General features: G+C 24.5%; 4 protein-coding genes across 4 annotated transcripts; all 4 read right to left on the bottom strand.

The window, feature by feature from the left end:
* Nucleotides 1–740, bottom strand: LOC129614552 (uncharacterized). Its single transcript, XM_055529242.1, has 2 exons — nucleotides 617–740; nucleotides 1–444 (listed from the first exon to the last, which is right to left on the bottom strand). Exons 1-2 carry the CDS (start codon nucleotides 653–655, stop codon nucleotides 100–102), a joined length of 384 nt encoding a protein of 127 aa, XP_055385217.1. The 5' UTR covers nucleotides 656–740; the 3' UTR covers nucleotides 1–99.
* Nucleotides 741–3,284: 2,544 nt separating this feature from the next.
* On the bottom strand, nucleotides 3,285–3,793 carry LOC129614553 (general odorant-binding protein 99b-like). Its single transcript, XM_055529243.1, has 2 exons — nucleotides 3,755–3,793; nucleotides 3,285–3,632 (listed from the first exon to the last, which is right to left on the bottom strand). Exons 1-2 carry the CDS (start codon nucleotides 3,791–3,793, stop codon nucleotides 3,285–3,287), a joined length of 387 nt encoding a protein of 128 aa, XP_055385218.1.
* Nucleotides 3,794–9,500: 5,707 nt separating this feature from the next.
* On the bottom strand, nucleotides 9,501–11,230 carry LOC129614534 (uncharacterized). Its single transcript, XM_055529185.1, has 6 exons — nucleotides 10,949–11,230; nucleotides 10,653–10,895; nucleotides 10,439–10,582; nucleotides 10,231–10,386; nucleotides 9,847–10,161; nucleotides 9,501–9,785 (listed from the first exon to the last, which is right to left on the bottom strand). The coding sequence occupies exons 1-6, from the start codon at nucleotides 11,156–11,158 to the stop codon at nucleotides 9,501–9,503; spliced, it is 1,353 nt and encodes a 450-aa protein (XP_055385160.1). The 5' UTR covers nucleotides 11,159–11,230.
* A 2,259-nt stretch (nucleotides 11,231–13,489) lies between these two features.
* Nucleotides 13,490–17,954, bottom strand: LOC129614457 (probable cytochrome P450 304a1). Its single transcript, XM_055529044.1, has 5 exons — nucleotides 17,575–17,954; nucleotides 14,353–14,922; nucleotides 13,956–14,254; nucleotides 13,741–13,885; nucleotides 13,490–13,671 (listed from the first exon to the last, which is right to left on the bottom strand). Exons 1-5 carry the CDS (start codon nucleotides 17,918–17,920, stop codon nucleotides 13,490–13,492), a joined length of 1,542 nt encoding a protein of 513 aa, XP_055385019.1. The 5' UTR covers nucleotides 17,921–17,954.
* Between the last annotated feature and the right edge of the window lie 227 nt (nucleotides 17,955–18,181).

Here is an 18,181-nt window from a genome sequence, read left to right as displayed (position 1 = left end):
ATTGAAAGGCACAAATTATTAAAAATATGTGCTTAAATTTTTGTTAAATTATTTTTTCGCAATGTTATGCACACATTTTTTATTTTTGTTATTTATAAATTAAACTCTTGGTACACCATTAGCTGATAAACATTTCCAATTATTCCATGCCCATTTTTCTGTTGTCCAATCTGGATTACGTTTTGTTAAACATTTTTCGATTGATGCTTTTTTATTTTGACCAAATTGTGCTGCCAATAATTCTGGAACATAACCATCTTTTTCATTCCATGTTTCAAATTTAAGTGCAATACATTTAATAAATTTATGTGTTAATTCATCATCAGGAAGTTCATCTTTATCATATTTTGCTCTAAGTTCTTTTGGAATTTTTAAAGATTGTTCACATTCATTATTAAAACGAATTGAATCTTCTTCAGTTTTCTTAATATACGCTGCATTAGCCTTGAACGTAAACAGGAAACAAAAAAAAATATGTTGCATTAAAAAATTCATGTACTTTTTATATAAAATTCAAAATTATTCAAATATTTAACAAAATCATTTTTATAACTTGCTTTTCATTTTAAATTAAAACAATAATAATAAATTTTTAATAATTTGGTAATCAACTTACGAGTAAAAAACAAGCGAAAATTACAATAAAAGTTTTCATTTTTGTAAAAATCCAAACAAAATTCTTAACCGGTTCAAGAACAAAACGTAAGATCGAACTACGGAAAAACGAATGACACTTTAGAACAAAAATGCTATCGTTTTTATACCGTGAATGTGCCCATTTTGTTTTCTTTTATTTTCTTCTTATTATTATTAAAAACATGTATTAATGGCTTATATGATGTTAAACATAATATATGTAAATATTTTATGATAATTTCTTCTTATTTTCATTAAATTTTAATATTAATCCTACTACAATCATAAAAACACTGTTGTTATTTCTTCTTTAATTCCAATTTCCATTTCGTCAGTCGATTCCTTGAATTTTTGTTGGATTTTCCAATAATTTCGTAATTGTGCTAATTCGTTTTTAATAAAAATATAGAAGAAAACAGGAATTTTTTATAAAGAACAAAAAATTTACAAAATTTATATAATCAAATTCAATTTAAAAACAAAAGTGTTGAATCGTCTGTTGAGAAATAAAACGGTGTTCTGATCCATATACTTTGTACACATTATACACTGTTTCATTTTTCAACAGACGAAGTTATGAACAACAAGATTTGACAAAAAATTTTTTCTGTGAATTTCTGTGAATTTTCATCAAATACAGAACCCTATTTTTTAACAAGACTCTCTGTTTATACCCGTACGAACGTATGTTCGAAGGGTACACTAAATGTGCCTTACCGTTTGGAACGCTAAGAAATAATGGTCTGAGATGTTGACTCAAGTGTATGTTTTTGTTTAGCGTCGAATTCTGAGTAGATTTAGCTTTGTCTGTCCGTCCGTCCGTCCCAGCGATAACTCAATAACTAATTGAGCTAAGTTCACCAAATTTTCACAAATGATTTATTGTAGTAAGTGTAAGAACCCTATTTAAATTGGACATGATCGGGGTACTGGTTCGGGTAATTGCCGTACAACTTCAAAAGTTATTTGGCTATATCTCAGAAACTATAAGAGCTGTGGTATTGAAATTTCACACAAACGCATATATTAATAGGGCCGATGTGTTTTATAAAATTCGTTAAAATTCCCATAGTCAGTTATGGCATATTTATTCGTACATAGGATACATAGGATATATGATACCCGTAGGAACAAGTTTACAGGGGTATCACAAAGTTGACACGGTTAACTCTATTTGTTCTCGTTTATTGTTAAATTCGCAATAAGTTGTTAAAAAAAACCCAACTTCTTAAAACCTAAACGTTATAACAACTTGAAATAATATCTTGTGAAATAAAAGTTTCGAAATTACCTGATTTCTTTGAAAATGTGACTTTTACTTAATGCGGGTTTTACTAAAAGTTTAGTAATTGGAGAAAATGTTTTAATATATCAAGAAAAATTTATAATTTTAAGTAATTTAATTGATTTAAGATCTAGGAAAAAGATTTTGATATATCTAGATTTTCGCAGTTAGATTTCTATGAAAATTTAATCAATTCCCTCTGTCATATAGCTTTTTACTAAAACTCTTACTCTAACGCTAACCTTTTTACTTTCTAGTTTTTCAATATTCTATCTAGTTGATAAGAAAACCATATTTATGTACATTTTATGGAAGATATGCTGCTCTAAAATTGATTGTCCAGAAATACATGTTTAGAGCTACAATAACAAATAGATTAAGTAAACATTTTATTAAAACTATTTCTTCTATACGAAAACAATACCCTTCTTATTGTACCTATAAACAGATTCAAGCAGGAATACTAAAAACACTGAATGGGTCATATGAGTAATTTAAGTTTTAATAAAAAGTTATGGTATTAAATTTGAGCACATTTCTTCCAAGAATTTTTAATAAGATAAACTTGCTTATATTTTCAAAATTACTAAATAGTTTAATAATTTCAAACTATAAAAATAGTTTAATATCAATAGCACCTGTCAACGTAATATTGTAGTAAGAAATTATTAATTATTACAAATACAGTCCGCAACGCTCATTTTGTATGCACAAGCTTAAACTCCAGCCATTAAAGTTGCTATAGTATATATTTTTTGCTACCAACTAATTAACTAGAATTTTTATTGAGCATTGGCTTTAGCCATTTATTAAAATAAGTTTTAAAACCATATTTCGAAGAAAATTAACAGATTATCGCTAAAAATTGTTAATTTAATAAATCAAAAATAACTTCCTACATATTGTATTTTTTTGCATGTCTCGAGGAGGTCTTGAAAATATTAAACAATTACAGTTTTGCAAATAACATGCAAAGTGCAAAATTTTGGTAGGTACTGTGAAATTCACAAAACAATGTTACGCCATAAGCTTTATAGAACATTTATATTAAGCTCATTTCACATATATAACAGATTTGTATTTGAACAAAGTAGAAGTAAGTGAATCTCATAATAAGGATTAAGAAACAATTTTTAATAAAATATTGAAATTATATGGGTTTCTTTCTAATTATTTGAATAATAAAACTTCAACTAAAATTTAATTTAAAAAATAAATTTTTATAAAAAAATCTTTATTTTAAACAAAAAAAAAAATGAAATACCAATATGATACCTATGAGAGCAAATGTTTAATATTATTTAAAAATAATTGACAATTTTATACATTTATCGTCATATTTCCTTTTTAGATTCTAAATTAATTATTTAGAAATTCCGTTTTGTACCAAACATTTCCAATCATTCCAAGCCCATTTTTCTGCAGTCCAATCTGGATTACGTTTTGTTAAACATTTTTCTAATATTGGTTTTTTATCATCACCAAATTGTTGTAACATTAAATCGGGAACATAACCATCATTTTCATTCCATGTTTCAAATTTAAGTGCAACACATTTTATATGTTTATGTGTTAATTCATCATCAGGATATTCAAATTTTGAATATTTTTCTTGAAGCTCTTGTGGAATATTTAAATTATCTGGTGCATCACATTCTTTACGGAAACGAAGTAAATCTTCAGGACTTTTCTTAGTGAATGCTGCACTAGCCTGTTAATTTTTAAATATAAAAAATTTATATATTAAACTTAATGAATTATTTTTAAATTTTAATTAACATTACTGATGGTACGAGTATTATAAATTGCGTATTTTATATAACTTTAACTTACAATCACAACACAAGCAAAAAGTGCAATAAAAACTTTCATTTTTACTAAAAGAAATGTTATGGTTTTGATATCGAAAAAACGTAAGATCGTACTACTGAAAAATGAATGATACAGAAATACGAAAACGCGATCGTTTTATATACGTTCGAGCCGGCTAATTTTTTTTATATTTTGAATTTTTATTGAATACACAAGCAGATTTATACACATGCATATGATAATTTTTTATTTTCTATTAATTTAATTAATTTTCAATTTTTATTTCGCCGCACTGTATTAAAACTTTTTTTAATTCAAAATCATTTTTTAATTTAGGTTTTGTTGTTTTTTTTTTTGGTCCGTCCTTCAAATTTTGTAAATATTACAATAATTATATTTTTTTCCAAAATAAGTTCTTTTACATATTTATTTCGTATTTTCTTGAGACGAAGAGCACACATGTGCAAAGTGTAATGATAGTCACTCTAATAGGGGTTGATCTAATTGATATTAGTTACGTTATTTGTTATTAGTGATTTTTAGTACATAATTTTTAATACATATACACATTATATACATGCGTATGTAGTCAATGAAAACCGTGAAAACTTATTACCTAGTTTACCAAATTACAGTAAAAAAACTGAAATAAAAGTTAAAATTTGCTACTTTTTTAATTAGAAAATTTATATGTATACAGTTCCATCTTTGAAATACCTATTTAGTAAATGAATGAAAGCTGTAGTAAAAATTATTTACCTCCAAAACAATCAATAAAAAAAGAAAAACAAAAGCATTTTTAATGAATTTTAGAGCAAATGACGAATGCAATTTAAAATCAAAATTTACGGCAAAACAAACATCTTTGATTTATAAAATTACTTGGATATATTTTATGAGAATTATAATGAATCCGAATTCTACAATTTGTGTAGTAACTTAATATTTAAAACAAAGTCAGAAATTTATATTTAATCCTAATTTAAAATTATTCTCGTCTAATCTATTCTCGTTATCATACAACATGTTCATTGTTCTCAAGATTATTATATTAGTCTCATAATTGTTTAAATTTTTTTTGCTTTATAGGTAACTTTCTATACGGCACAATTTTATTCCACAATATCTTTTTTCGTTTGTTTTTTGTATTTTTTTTTTTCGGGTTTTTTCCTCTTATACTATAATCAAAATTTTGTTTTTGCCCACAGCTGAGTCCATCTATATATTTACTTAAAATAGAATCAGAATCATATAATAATAGTTATATGAGTCTCATTTTTGAATTTTAATTAAAAACCAGCTCGCGTTATTGTGATTATTATAAGATGTGTCTCCAAAATAAAGGTAATAACAAAGTAAAATAATATTTTGTTTACAATTTTTTATTTTTTCATGCTTGTTTATCGTTCACGGGAGGAATAATTTAATTTTGATAGCGTATACCTATGTATATTGATTTACATTTTAATTTTTAAAAGGGTATACTTTACCATAATCAAAATATAAAATCTATTTATCCTATAATATTGATTAAATTTATAAGATAATTTCGCAATTAAATGTAGGTTTAACGTACCTTTGCTATACATTTATTAATATAATAAGTAGTTGAATTTAAATTGAAAATTTAGGTGTATACATATATATAGATATATGTATATATAAAATAAAAATTGAAAATTAATTGCAGCAGCATTCCAAGTAAATGAATAAACAGGAATTTATCAATACATAATATTATTATTGTTATTTACTAATTATTACAGGTTCTTAATGGAATTTTTTCTCTATCTTTTATAATTACAATTTTTTTTTTATTCTTTTGTTGTTAATACATCGTCAATCTCATTCATTTAGTGTATTTAGAAGTTTAGTGTTAATTTGTGTTAATTTGCACCTTTCTGGTCATCCATTGACAATAATATTGAATTTTCATAAATAGCACTTATTATGTAGGTATATTAATATATAATAATTATGTTTGCCGTCATTAATAAATACATGCTCGTAATATTGTATTTATATGTATATAGGCAGGAAGGTATAATAATAATTGTACATATGTACATATTAACGAATTTTATAAAATTTCATATAATATAATTGAAGTTAAATTATGGGTAACCATCATAGATCTCAGTTTTGTATTTTAAGTATTATAAAAAGATAAAAATATTAAACTACATTTGATCATATTTTATACACGAATAAGTTTAAATAAAAAGAGTGTATCTATTAACATTTCTGTTAAATGAGAAAATTCTGCATTTACTTGATTTTTAGTTAAATTTTTATTGGCAAACCAAAATATTCACAATTCTTCCGAAAAATCATGTTGATTCGAATATTTTAAAGCTAAGCAAGCCTATTAAAAAACAAAATATATGTTAAGTATGATTTTAAATCATTGCTTTTTGTGATATTGATCGTGAATCTGTTAAGATTATTTAAAATCCAAATTTTTAATTTATTTTTTTTATTCTAATTTTTTATTTCTTAGTTAAAAATATAAGTAAATATTATTTTTATTCTTAAACGATTACATAAATTTATTTAAGAAATTTACTTATTTAAAATGAAAGTAAAGTAAAAGCACTCAAAATTTATATTGACATAGAATAAAAAAAAAATATTGAATCAATTAAGAATACTAATAAGGGTAAGGAAATTTTTGCAAAAAATAATATTATTTTATAATAAAAATGAAAAAATTTATTTATTGTACATGTAAAGCAATAATTTTTATTATATAGCAATATTAAATGTACACATAATTATTTTTGTAGAAATCTTTAATTATACGATTATGAAATACATACTCGCAATTTAATTATCTTGGAAGAGTTAAAAATTAAAAAATTTTATCGTTGCGGCATCTATGTATGTTATTAAAACTTTACCGGTTTCTCTTTAAAATTTCACTTTTGTTCAAAATCAAAAATCAATAATAGGGAAATCCAAATCAAAAACTCATCATAATATAATAAAATTAAAAACTGAATTTGAATTACAATAAAGAAAAATACAATATTTTTTAAACATATTAATTAATTGATTATACTTTTATAAGTTTCATTTTGAATGAAAGTTTATTTTTGAGTCTTTTACTTTTAATCTTCTTGTTTTTAGAAAAGACCCTTACTTACAAATTATATATTGTAAATTATATATGGAAATTTCTAATCGAATGAAACTTCTTCGGCTTCATTAGTCATAATTAAATTATTAAATTAAATTTCATAAAATAATGTTTATTTCTTTAAATACAGTATAATAACAATTATTAGATTTTATAATATTTAACGCAGAGTATTCAATCTAAGAGAAATTTGTGGATTCAAAAGCAAATATTAGAAGTAAAAATAGTTAGAAGTATTCTTAATATACTCAGGAAATTTAGAAAATAAAAGCGCTACTAAAAATTAAACATGTAACCTGCTATGTTAAACATAACATAATTTTATTACGTTTCAAAAATTTTTATATTAAAAAATTTTTCCATTATTTTTATTTTTCAATTGATACTTATTATTCTAAGCCTGAATACTTTTTTTTTTTTGAGATTATTTTTTATGTTATCCAGTTTTATTAATATCTTATTTGAATTTGTTTATAAAATTAAAATCATATAACGTTGATTTGACTAAATATCTATTTCAATATTATTTTTTTTTATAATTTTTTTATTCATCAGAAACAGTTCGATGATCTATTTATTGAAAAGAAAAAATCAAACGTATAGAGCTATAATAGTTAACCGATAATTTAACAATTGATATTAGAGCACATCTATTTAACTTTTACGCACGTGAGATGATTCAAAATTTTATAGACGCACGAAACATTGTTTTTTTCTAAATAGTCTGAATATTAGATAGATTCTGTTTAATTTTATTTTATTACGGAAATATCCAATTTTCGTCATTTTAAATGCTATTACATAATTAATAATAAATAATTTTATTGTAGCGGTTGTATTTAAAATTAATTTAAATGTAGCTTATGCGAATGTTTACAAACAAATTTTACAAATAAAACAGCAGTTAGATTTATGATAAAGCTTAAGAACTTACTTAAAAGTAAGTATATCGTAACCTAAATAAGCTGATAGTTCTAAGATTAAAATTGCTGGAAATAATGCTGAAATCTTAATTCAAATAAGTTTATTAAGCAGAATTCGATTCAAATTATAATTACAATACACAATATTAAAGATAAAGATGAATTACAAAATCGTGATCTGGATTCGACACATTTAAATTTCATATAATATACAAGTAATCAAATTTCAATTAATTCTTAAGTTTAAATTTTCGTGTAAATAAAATAAATTTAATGGAAATTGGAAATATCCTTAAGTTGCTATGCTTTTAGTGAGATTTTACAAGTTAAATGTAAAGTGTTCTCTATCCTTTCTTATACACTTACACTTTTGTATTTATGAAAATTTTTATTATAAAAAAGTAGCATTTTGTTTGAACTCAAAATATATTTTCAATTCAAATAAATAATTAATAGCCATATAGGAAGAAAACACTTACCAGAGTTGACGTCTTAGTATCATATATTTTATTATTTTTCTCATTTGTTCTAAATAAGATATCTTACAATTTTTTAAATGCAATTTTCTGGATTACAACGTATTCGTATTCGAAAGATTTAAACTAAATTGCTGGTCATGGAAAAAGAGCAAAATAATATTCTTCGTACAGAAAATAAGGGGATTGAAATTCTAAGCGAAGTAAATTTAAAGAATAAAAATGAACAAAAAAATTCTAACTTATTCATCGAATTCAATGAGCAAAATCGAAATTATTCTGTTCTTGCTCCAGAAACGGGATCGTCATTTGAATATAAAAATATTGAATCGGATTCACCGAGAAGCAGATTTGTTGAAATATACCAAAGTGTAGATAAAGCAGAAGTTAAAATACTTGAACTAGAAAGCAGAAGAAAATTATTAGAAAAAGATATGGAGTTATTACTACAAGAAATGCAATATGAGAAATTGATGTTAAAAGAAGCTGCTGGTTTTGAAATTGATCAAAAAATACAAATTACACCAAGAAATCATTACTCTTCTATTAAAAAAGATGTTATTAACCCGCTTAATATAAGTCATGGTTTGTATTTTATTTACTAAAAAGTGCATTATACATACATACTTATATAATTTCTTTTTAGTAAATGAGCATTATATAAAAGACATATTGCAGTCCTACATGTCTTTTATTTCTTTTCACACATTATTTTTTAAATAGAAGATATAAAAAAAGCTATTGCACGCGCATGTTTGCGTAAATGCACTTTTTTTTCATTTAGATATTTTTAAATATAGGAGTTTTAAAATTTTTTACTGAATTCTAAAAGAATTGAAGTTAAAATATTTTCTATTTGCATAAACCATTCTTAATTTATAGTCCTCATTCTAAATAAAAATATTCTTGTGTTTTAAAGATAACATCAAAACTCATATTGAAGAATGCCGCAAGATTTTGAATTATTCAAAATCCCAATCTAATATCACAAATGAACCTTTTGGTCCAGATCTAAAATATTTTAAAACAAATTTGGAAAATTATAAAAGAGAGTTAAGTAAATTTAGTACCGATTATGTTCAAATCAATGCAGAACAAACCTGCCCTATAGAAAATTTACGTAAAAATAGTAATTTGGAGGAGGAATCCATCAAAAACTTTTCAGATGCAAAATCATAAAAAAAAACATTTGCATTAAAAAAGTAATATATTTTTTTTTAATTTAATAGTTATAACTTTAAATAATTATTTACACATAGGATAACTTCTTCAAATGTTGTTATGAATTTTCTAAATTTAGAATCGTCATGTAAATTTTGCCCTTTATTTTTAATGTGATAAATGAAGGTATTAAAAAATTCATTAACACCATCGCAAAGTACTGGATTCTGTTTATTTAATTTAACAACTTCCATTAATACAGTGGAAAACTTCTTAAAGAAATTTTCTAATAAGTCATCACAAATATTTATATCCATCGGTAAAATCCAAACCAAATAACATATGTGAAATATCTGAAAATATCAAATTTATCTAGTAGAAAATATATTAAAAAATACAAAACCAAATATTTACGTTTAAAGCCTGTAGAGTTTTACCAGAAATTCCCATCAAATAATTCGATACAGCTATTAAACATTCCATAATTGTTTTGGCCCAACGATATGCAATTCCAGGATCAATATCAAGGCATTCTTTGCGAAGTTCACAAATATTTTCCAGACAATTTTCTTCTTTTTCCACAATTAAACTTTTGACTTTGAAAGTATTTAATGAAAATTCTAAAAAGAGTCTCACCAAATTTTTCATGAGGGTTAACCATATTTCAAACGATTTTGCTAGTACAATTTGGTGACACAAATCTTTTATTAAATAGTCTACATCAGTAAACTGCTCCATCAAAAAAAAATTAAACATATTACACATTAGAATTATCATTTGAAATAATAAAAATGTTACCTTCTCAAATGTGTAAAAATTGTTGATTTTCTGACATTTAATCAGATTATCCCACAAAAGCTCCAGATTTTCATGAGAATCACATTTGTAAATGTCTCTTTTTAATTCCTCAAAAATTAAATTATTGATATTCATTTTAATTAAATGATCCTTATCCTAAAGTAGAGTAAAAAGCATTTCATTAGCTCAAAAACAAAGTTATCTATACCGTTTCTGACAAAATTAATTTAAATATTTTGTTTGCCATTCCCTTAAAGTTTGGATCAAAAAAATCTTGCAAAAGTAAACCAACTGATAACATAAATGCTACCGCATCGTTTGTAATTTTTATGTGATATTTATTATATTTAAGCTAAACGTTTTAAAATATAAAATTAAGATAACATTTAACATTTTATCTACCTAGCTAGGTAGGTACTTACATCCAGGTACTGCTGAAATCCAATTACAGTTCCAATATTTCTTTTCCATGAAGAAACATTTAGTTTACTTTTATAATGGTCAAAAATTTCTTTTTCTACCTTATCTAAAGTTAATATTTTCTTAAAATGTTTGTCAATTAACGTTATCACATTATCAAGCAAATGCTGGCTCCTTGTTTGGTGCCATTGGTTTGAATAAGGCGATGATTGCTCACATAACAATAATATGAAACGCATCTGAAGCTATTGTAAAGCATTTACTTTTGGATCTAAAACTTAGTTCAAATAAAATTTACTTCTTTACAATTGCTATCCTCTTCATAGAGTAAGTCTTCATTAGCTTGTATCATATCAAACACGATAATTAAATTCCCATCTAAAATTTTCCTAAACTCACTAAAATTATCGGAAGAAATGTTTTCTTCACCAACATCTACCCTAAGTTCGGGCATTAAACAAGAATTTATTAAATTAGATAATTCAAGTGCGATTTCACATTTATCCATTTTCAGAATTTTTTAAAAAACTTTTTCCTTAATATTTTTAGTAAACAAAATAGCAAAAAAATTTGACATAAAACAAATAATTTCATTTGGGCTTTGTTCCATCCCGTTTCGAAGATTTCAATTCAAAGTGTTTCATATTTTGATTTTGGAATTGTAGTAAATTTACTGCCAACATCTGTCATTAATATTAATGGTCAATATAATAGAATAAATTAAATGAAAGTCACTGGTCTTCATAAAATCTTTCTAAGTTTCTATAATACCAATCTTGCCGTTTTCTCATAGTAATAAATATAATCTAAAAAGTACTACAATTTCGAAATGTAATTTTGTTGTTACAATTTCTTTATTAAAAGTATTCATCAGAGTTGGGGTTGATTAAGTACTTTACAAATAAAAACAATTTATTAAAAACGTATTGTTACCAAATAATCGTCAAAATGATCAAAATGTTAGTAGAGACAAGAATCCTTTTAAAATCTATTACCAGAAATAAGAAGTAAAACTGAATTGAAACATTTCGTTTGGTTAGATGTCGCTATATCTGAAAATTAAAAAGGGACGTTTTTTCTTTTGGACACAAAATAAACATAAAAACAATACGTAATTAAATTTCAATATTTTGAGGATTTTAAAAAATAGTTGTAATTTTAAAAATAATTTTGATGATTTCGTCTTTCATTTATTTCGATTTCGTTTTTTTAGGACTCTTCTAAATTTTGAAAATAAATGCTTATTAGTTGTCCGTTCGTTGCCCGTTTAAAAAACTTCTACACCCTTGAAGGTAGAAAACTGAAATTTCATACTATATAAATAGATCTTTAAGAAGAAGCTTATTTCCGTAGAAGAACAGTTTTACACGCGTCCTCCTCCATCTACAATAGGTTGTAGGAGTCTGAAACTTTTGTAGCTTTTACATAGCTACCAAGTTATCGCCTCTCAAAATTTGTAAAAGTCGTATTTTTGGCAGCATATATTTCCGAAACTGCGAGCTTTTTCAAATTTCTATAAATGAAAATTAACAATAAATACAATGTCACAAAAAATATAATTTTCTTTCTTAACCAAGGCAACTAACGCTTGAATTTGAGCATTATGTTAACGCTCCTAGTTTTTTTAAAAGGAGTATTCTCACCTGGAAAACTGATACTTTACAAACCATTAATTGTAACCAACTTTTGTTAACTATTTTCAATAAGAAATCTTTTCAATTTGTAAATAATTTATTTTGTTCATAAAAAACAAATATCTAATGGATAAGTGTCTACACACATTATGATTTCGAGATTTTAAAAATTTGTAAATTTTCGAAAAATTTTTGAATTGTATAGGTATTTATTATAAGTATGTGGCGATGGGTATTTGTAGTTGCGTTTGTATTTTTTATAAATATGCGCACACATAAAAACGGTTTTTATTCACATTTTTTAAGTAAAATTTCTATTTTTCAGTTTTTTAAAAAGAATATCGTTTCAATTTAGAAATTATAATTTTACTATCTGGTTTTTAAACATGTAAACACTTGAATATTTACAAACACGTATGTATATAATATTTTCTAACTTTCAGTATATTTTTCTTAAAAACTGAAAACTAAAAATTTCCCATCCAAAAACTGAAAAGTAGATTTGAAAAGCTGAAAAGTAGAAAAATAAAAGGTTCAGTTTTTTTTTTATAAATTTCTAAATCTACAAACATAACATATAATTTTCCTGATTTTTGAATTTTAGCAAAAATGACAGTTTAAGGTGAATTAAGGTTTAGTAGTTTAAGGTGAATTTTAGAAGAAGATCTACTTTTAAAGATGCTTTAATTTTTCTCGTGTACGTTCATCGCTTCGTCTGGAAGTGCTACTAATTTTTTTCAATTTTAATTTATTTTCAAAATTTTAAAATATTATTTTATTGAATCCAAAATCAGTTATAAAGCAATTGTTAGAAATAACAGAAAATAAAAATCCATTTAAAATTTTTTATGAAAAATTGTCAGAACAAAAATGTTCATAACAAATTTTTTATTGTTTTATAAAAAAAATTTATATTAAGATACAAGGTAATTTTTTAATATTATAATTTTCAAAATGCAACCAAGAGACACCATTTGCGCATAATCAAACTGTAGAAGTACTAAGTAAGATCTCATACATGCGATAATGTTGGTTCGAGGCAAATTTAAAAATTCCTCTCAGATCTTTTTAAAATCTCAGTAGTAATATTCAAATATGAACAAACATAATTAATAACAAAACATTTTAAATAAGACAAGACAACAATAATTACTGCAAATCCATACATGTATACACACATAATCACAAAGTAAAAATTTTGAGATTTAACGATTCTCAAAATAAATCCAAAAATCTGGGGGTGATTGAATTATTCCACTAACATTCTTACTCATATCAGGTAATTCTTGTCCAGGTCCCAATACAATATTAAAGTTTTGACAGATAGCGCACAATATTAAAAACATCATGTTACGAGCAAACGTTTCACCAGCACACAATCTTTTGCCTATAATTACAAGAATAATTTTTTTTAGATATTTTAAGTAGTTTTACGGCCATTTGTAGAAAAATATACCGGCTCCAAAAGGTAAACTAATATCTTTTTTCAATGATAATGTGTTATTTTCATCTAAAAATCTTTCCGGTTTAAATATTTCTGGATCCTGCCAGTATCTGGCGTCCATATGAAAAGCATATAAACCAGGTACCATTATTGTATCCTTTAAATTTTGGAAATAAAGGAAATATATATAATATAGAGAGTATAAATAATTAAATTTATAATTTTACCTTTTCAATTTTATAACCGAGGAATTCTGTGTCCACTAAGGCTCTATGTGGAACACTTGAGGGTACTAAAGTTTCGATTCTCAATATTTCACGAAGGCATGCCTCTGTATACGATAAATTTTTTCTGTCATCTAAAGATGCTAATCTTCCACGACCAACAACACGATCTAACTCTTCTTGAACATTTTTTAATAATTCTGGTCTTAGCAGGAACCATTGAAAGAGCATAGATAATTGAACTCCAACAGCAGTAATCGCTGGGAATGCAAAATCCACTAAACTTAGTACAAACTGGTCATCTAAAAATACGTTCATATTTTTGAATAAAAATAAATTAAATCATGCAAAAATTTTTCATCTCTAAAGGACTATTTCAAATTCTTTTTAATTTACTTACAAAAAAATGTCGAATCTACTTCATTTTCTTTTTCAGCTTTTTTCATTTCTCTAATGTACATATCCATAAAATTTCTATCATAATCCTCATTGTATGTTTCCAAATTTTTATCTACATATGTTTTAAAGAATTTCCATAAAGTTTTCGTTGAATCTCTTAATTGTCTGTATCCACTTTTGTACGGAAAGAAATGTCTAATCCATGGCAAAAAACTTAGCAAGCGTCCATAATCATCACCAGCTCTTTGAAAAATCATACCATCTTTAACTAATTTATTACAAATTTCACGTTCTTCACGTGGAACTCTTTCATTGCACATTATATAAAGAAATGAATTTGTTGAACATGCGCTCATAAAATTTGGGCAACAAGCTTGTAATTTATCTCTAACAAATTCTTTTTCATGAGGATATTTTGGACCATTTCGAATTAATTCTACCAAATCAGTTAATTCTTCGTTCATTACTGCTTCTAATTCATCAAATCTTCGACCAAAACCAAAATCACGTAAGTATCGTAAAACGAAACGTCTTTGGTCCTTCCATAATATTCCATCATTAAAGAATATTCCTATTATAGTAAAAAAGGATTAAAATTATAATGAAATAATGCAATATAAATACTAAATATTTTTATGACAAACATTATCTTTCTATATTAATATGAGCTAAGTAACCTAAATTTGAAAATAATGTAATTTTTCTTATTAGTTTTAATTTTTTTAATCTGTTCCACCTTAATATGCCAATAACTATCATTATTTAACGCTTACACCAATAATGTTAATCAACCATATTACTTTAAACTTTGGTACCGTTCGGAACCAAACAATTGTAAAAAAAAATTTATTATTTTAACCCGAAAATCAAGAAATTTTTTTGAATTTTCAACTCAAATAACTTTAACGTTCAAATTGAAAAAAAAGCTTATATTAAATAATAACAAGGATACAATCTGTTTTTAAAACAGTTAATTTTCGTTTGCGAAACTTAATGGATATGCCATTAGTCTAAAGTAGTTCTATGACTTTGATTCATCCTTTTAAATTATGTATTATGTCCAAACTACATAGTTAAAAACTTAAAAGTTCGAATTAAATTTGGTGGTTAATAGGAACGATAATGAGTGAACAGTATGAGAACATGAGAAACTCTTTTAGTTTAGACATAAACCAATTAGAATTTGTTTTTAAAAAAATTTTTTTATATTTTAATCATTATCAGCAATAATATCAATACAATATGTTATGAGGTTAAAATGGTACTTTACATCTGCAACATACATCTGCTCATACAATTTTAAATGGAAATGTTCTCTATCCGTTACTTGCGAAGTTGGGATTCCTAACTCAGGGCTTGTATAGCTTCGGCGTGTATAGAGCTAGCAGCTACATGAAATATGATCAATTTTTGACAGTGCAAGCCATATGGTTCCGCCTTATGGTAACATTTAAGAAGAAACTGTTTTTGATAGCATTTAAATGATTTTCTAAACTCCAATGTAAAAATGAACAATTTTAAGATATTCTAGCTAAGGAGAAATGGAGATTTGTCTGTGAAAAGCTGAAAGTATCAAGAAATAATTTGAGCTTCAAAAATGAGCGAATTTTTTTTTTTAATTTTTGCGCACAATGTTAATGTTAAAAGGATGTGTAAAAAATGGCTTGATGACCGGAATAGATTTCATGCTTGTAAAATATATAACTTTCATAAGTATGTAAAGAACCCCAATTTTTTTATTAGGAAATATTGAAAGAAAACGACATAGGAACCATAATTATAAATTTAGAATAAGATTATAAACACTTCATTTATTATAGTTTTATTATCGTTGGAATTAACTAAATCAAATGTATTTTTTCCGTTTATTATTAAACAATATAAAGCGAATTAGGTACATAATATAATAAATGGCAATAAGTGATGAAATATAATTAATTAACTATGACGATAACACATGATCCTCTTGCATTTAAATTGTTTCTCTTTGTTCTACATATAATTTTAAAAATTTCGATAGTATTTTTGTGACTGATAACATATCATACAAATTATATTGTCCAAAAATAATATGATAATTTCACGTTATACGCAAATTTTAATAATGATTAGGCGTACATTAAGTGTTCGTACACATAGTACCTTAATAAATAGCCCTTTTATTTATTCATAAAAGGTTCTAATATTCCATGAATAAATCATTAAAATTTTCAGCTGACACTTTGTTTGCGCTAAAAGAGTTTATTTTTGTTCGAAATTTTTGAATTCGAAATTAAATTTAAAAATAAAAATATTTTTATATCCAAATTTTTGTTAAAAATTGAAAAAATTCGAATTATTTTTTCAACTTTATTTAAAACAATTATAATTATTTTTTTCACTTTTTTGAGAATTATTTTAGTATAGTGAGTTAAGAAAAATGTTTGAATGAATTTTTTAAAGTTTGAATAAATTGCTTGGGAGCTTATTTGTACTTCATTTCACAAGTAAATAAAAATTTACTCAACAAAACTTTTTATAATAAAATTTTCAATAGTTTGACTTGGTTACGCTTTCTATGCGTATTCTACTCATAAAACTTGAGTAATATACGCAACTTGAGTAATATGCGCAAATTTGATATCAAAATTAAGGTGAATCTATTTAAGTACAAAGGTGTATGAGTAAAAGTTACTGAAAAGAAATTTTGAAAGGTTTCAGTTTGAATTTTGAAGAGTTTTTGTACTCTGGAAAATCCACTATGAAAAAGATAATTTGGTGTGCCCTAAGTGGGACTATTTTTTAAAAAATAGCTGGGAAGAGAAGAGAAAATTTTTTAATTTTTACTTAAATAATTCATAAAAATATTACACAATTTATTCGCAAAACACTGTTCAAAATTAAATTGGAAAATTTTAAATAATTTTAACTGCTAGTATATTAGAAGTCATTGTACAAAAAAATGAAAAGCTAAGTCAGTTTCAAAAATAATTATAATTAATCCAATAAATACAAATCTGAAAATTACATTAGAAACAATTCAAATTGTTACGCTTTATGTTCTCATTATAATAATTTATCAGTTAAGTACCATATAAAAAATTTTATTCGAAATACGTAGATCTATTTGAATTTTAATTTAAGCAGGATTGAAAAAAGAATATCTTAAATCGCAAAATAAATTTTTTTAATGAGAATTTAAAATTTTTAAATTTATATTAATTAAATATTTATAAAATCTTACCTCTTCTATTAAAATGTGGATCTCTTAATCTACCAGCATATATATCTGGTCTACCATCGAAATCTTTTCTAAATAAAATTTGTCTTACACCTTCTTGACTATTTGCAATAATTGTTTTATATTCACCTAAATACAATCCAATTGTATCTGATTTATATAATTTACTAAAGAATAATGCAGCTTTATGTAAAAATTGATAATTAACGGCTAATAAAAATAGATAAGCACCAAATAACGGTATTCTTGGAGGACCGGGTGGAAAATTTTTTGGTTTTTCAAATGACCATTTTAATGCGATATAAATTATAATGGCTATAAAAATTGTTAATATAATTGGGGAAACCATTTTTTTATAAATTTATGATTTAAGTATTTTAAGTATTACATGAAAATTATTAATTAAATTGCGATAACAAAAAAATAATAAAATTTGTTTTAACTCTTTCCTTTATTTTCTTATTTTATTAAAAATTTTCGCCGCACAATTTAAATGTTTTTCCGTTGAGAGTTACGAGTTGACTAAAAAAAAAATTTTTTTTTTTTTGAAATAATTAAAAATTCGCTGTCGCGCTTATTTTATTTTTTTTTTATTGTTTATTTCGTTTCA

The sequence above is a fragment of the Condylostylus longicornis genome, unplaced genomic scaffold (assembly GCF_029603195.1).
Source record: "Condylostylus longicornis isolate FDR11 unplaced genomic scaffold, ASM2960319v2 ptg000110l, whole genome shotgun sequence".
NCBI lineage: Eukaryota > Metazoa > Arthropoda > Insecta > Diptera > Dolichopodidae > Condylostylus > Condylostylus longicornis.
The sequence above is the reverse complement of the archived record's forward strand: the minus strand, read 5'-3'. Positions and strand labels throughout refer to the sequence as shown.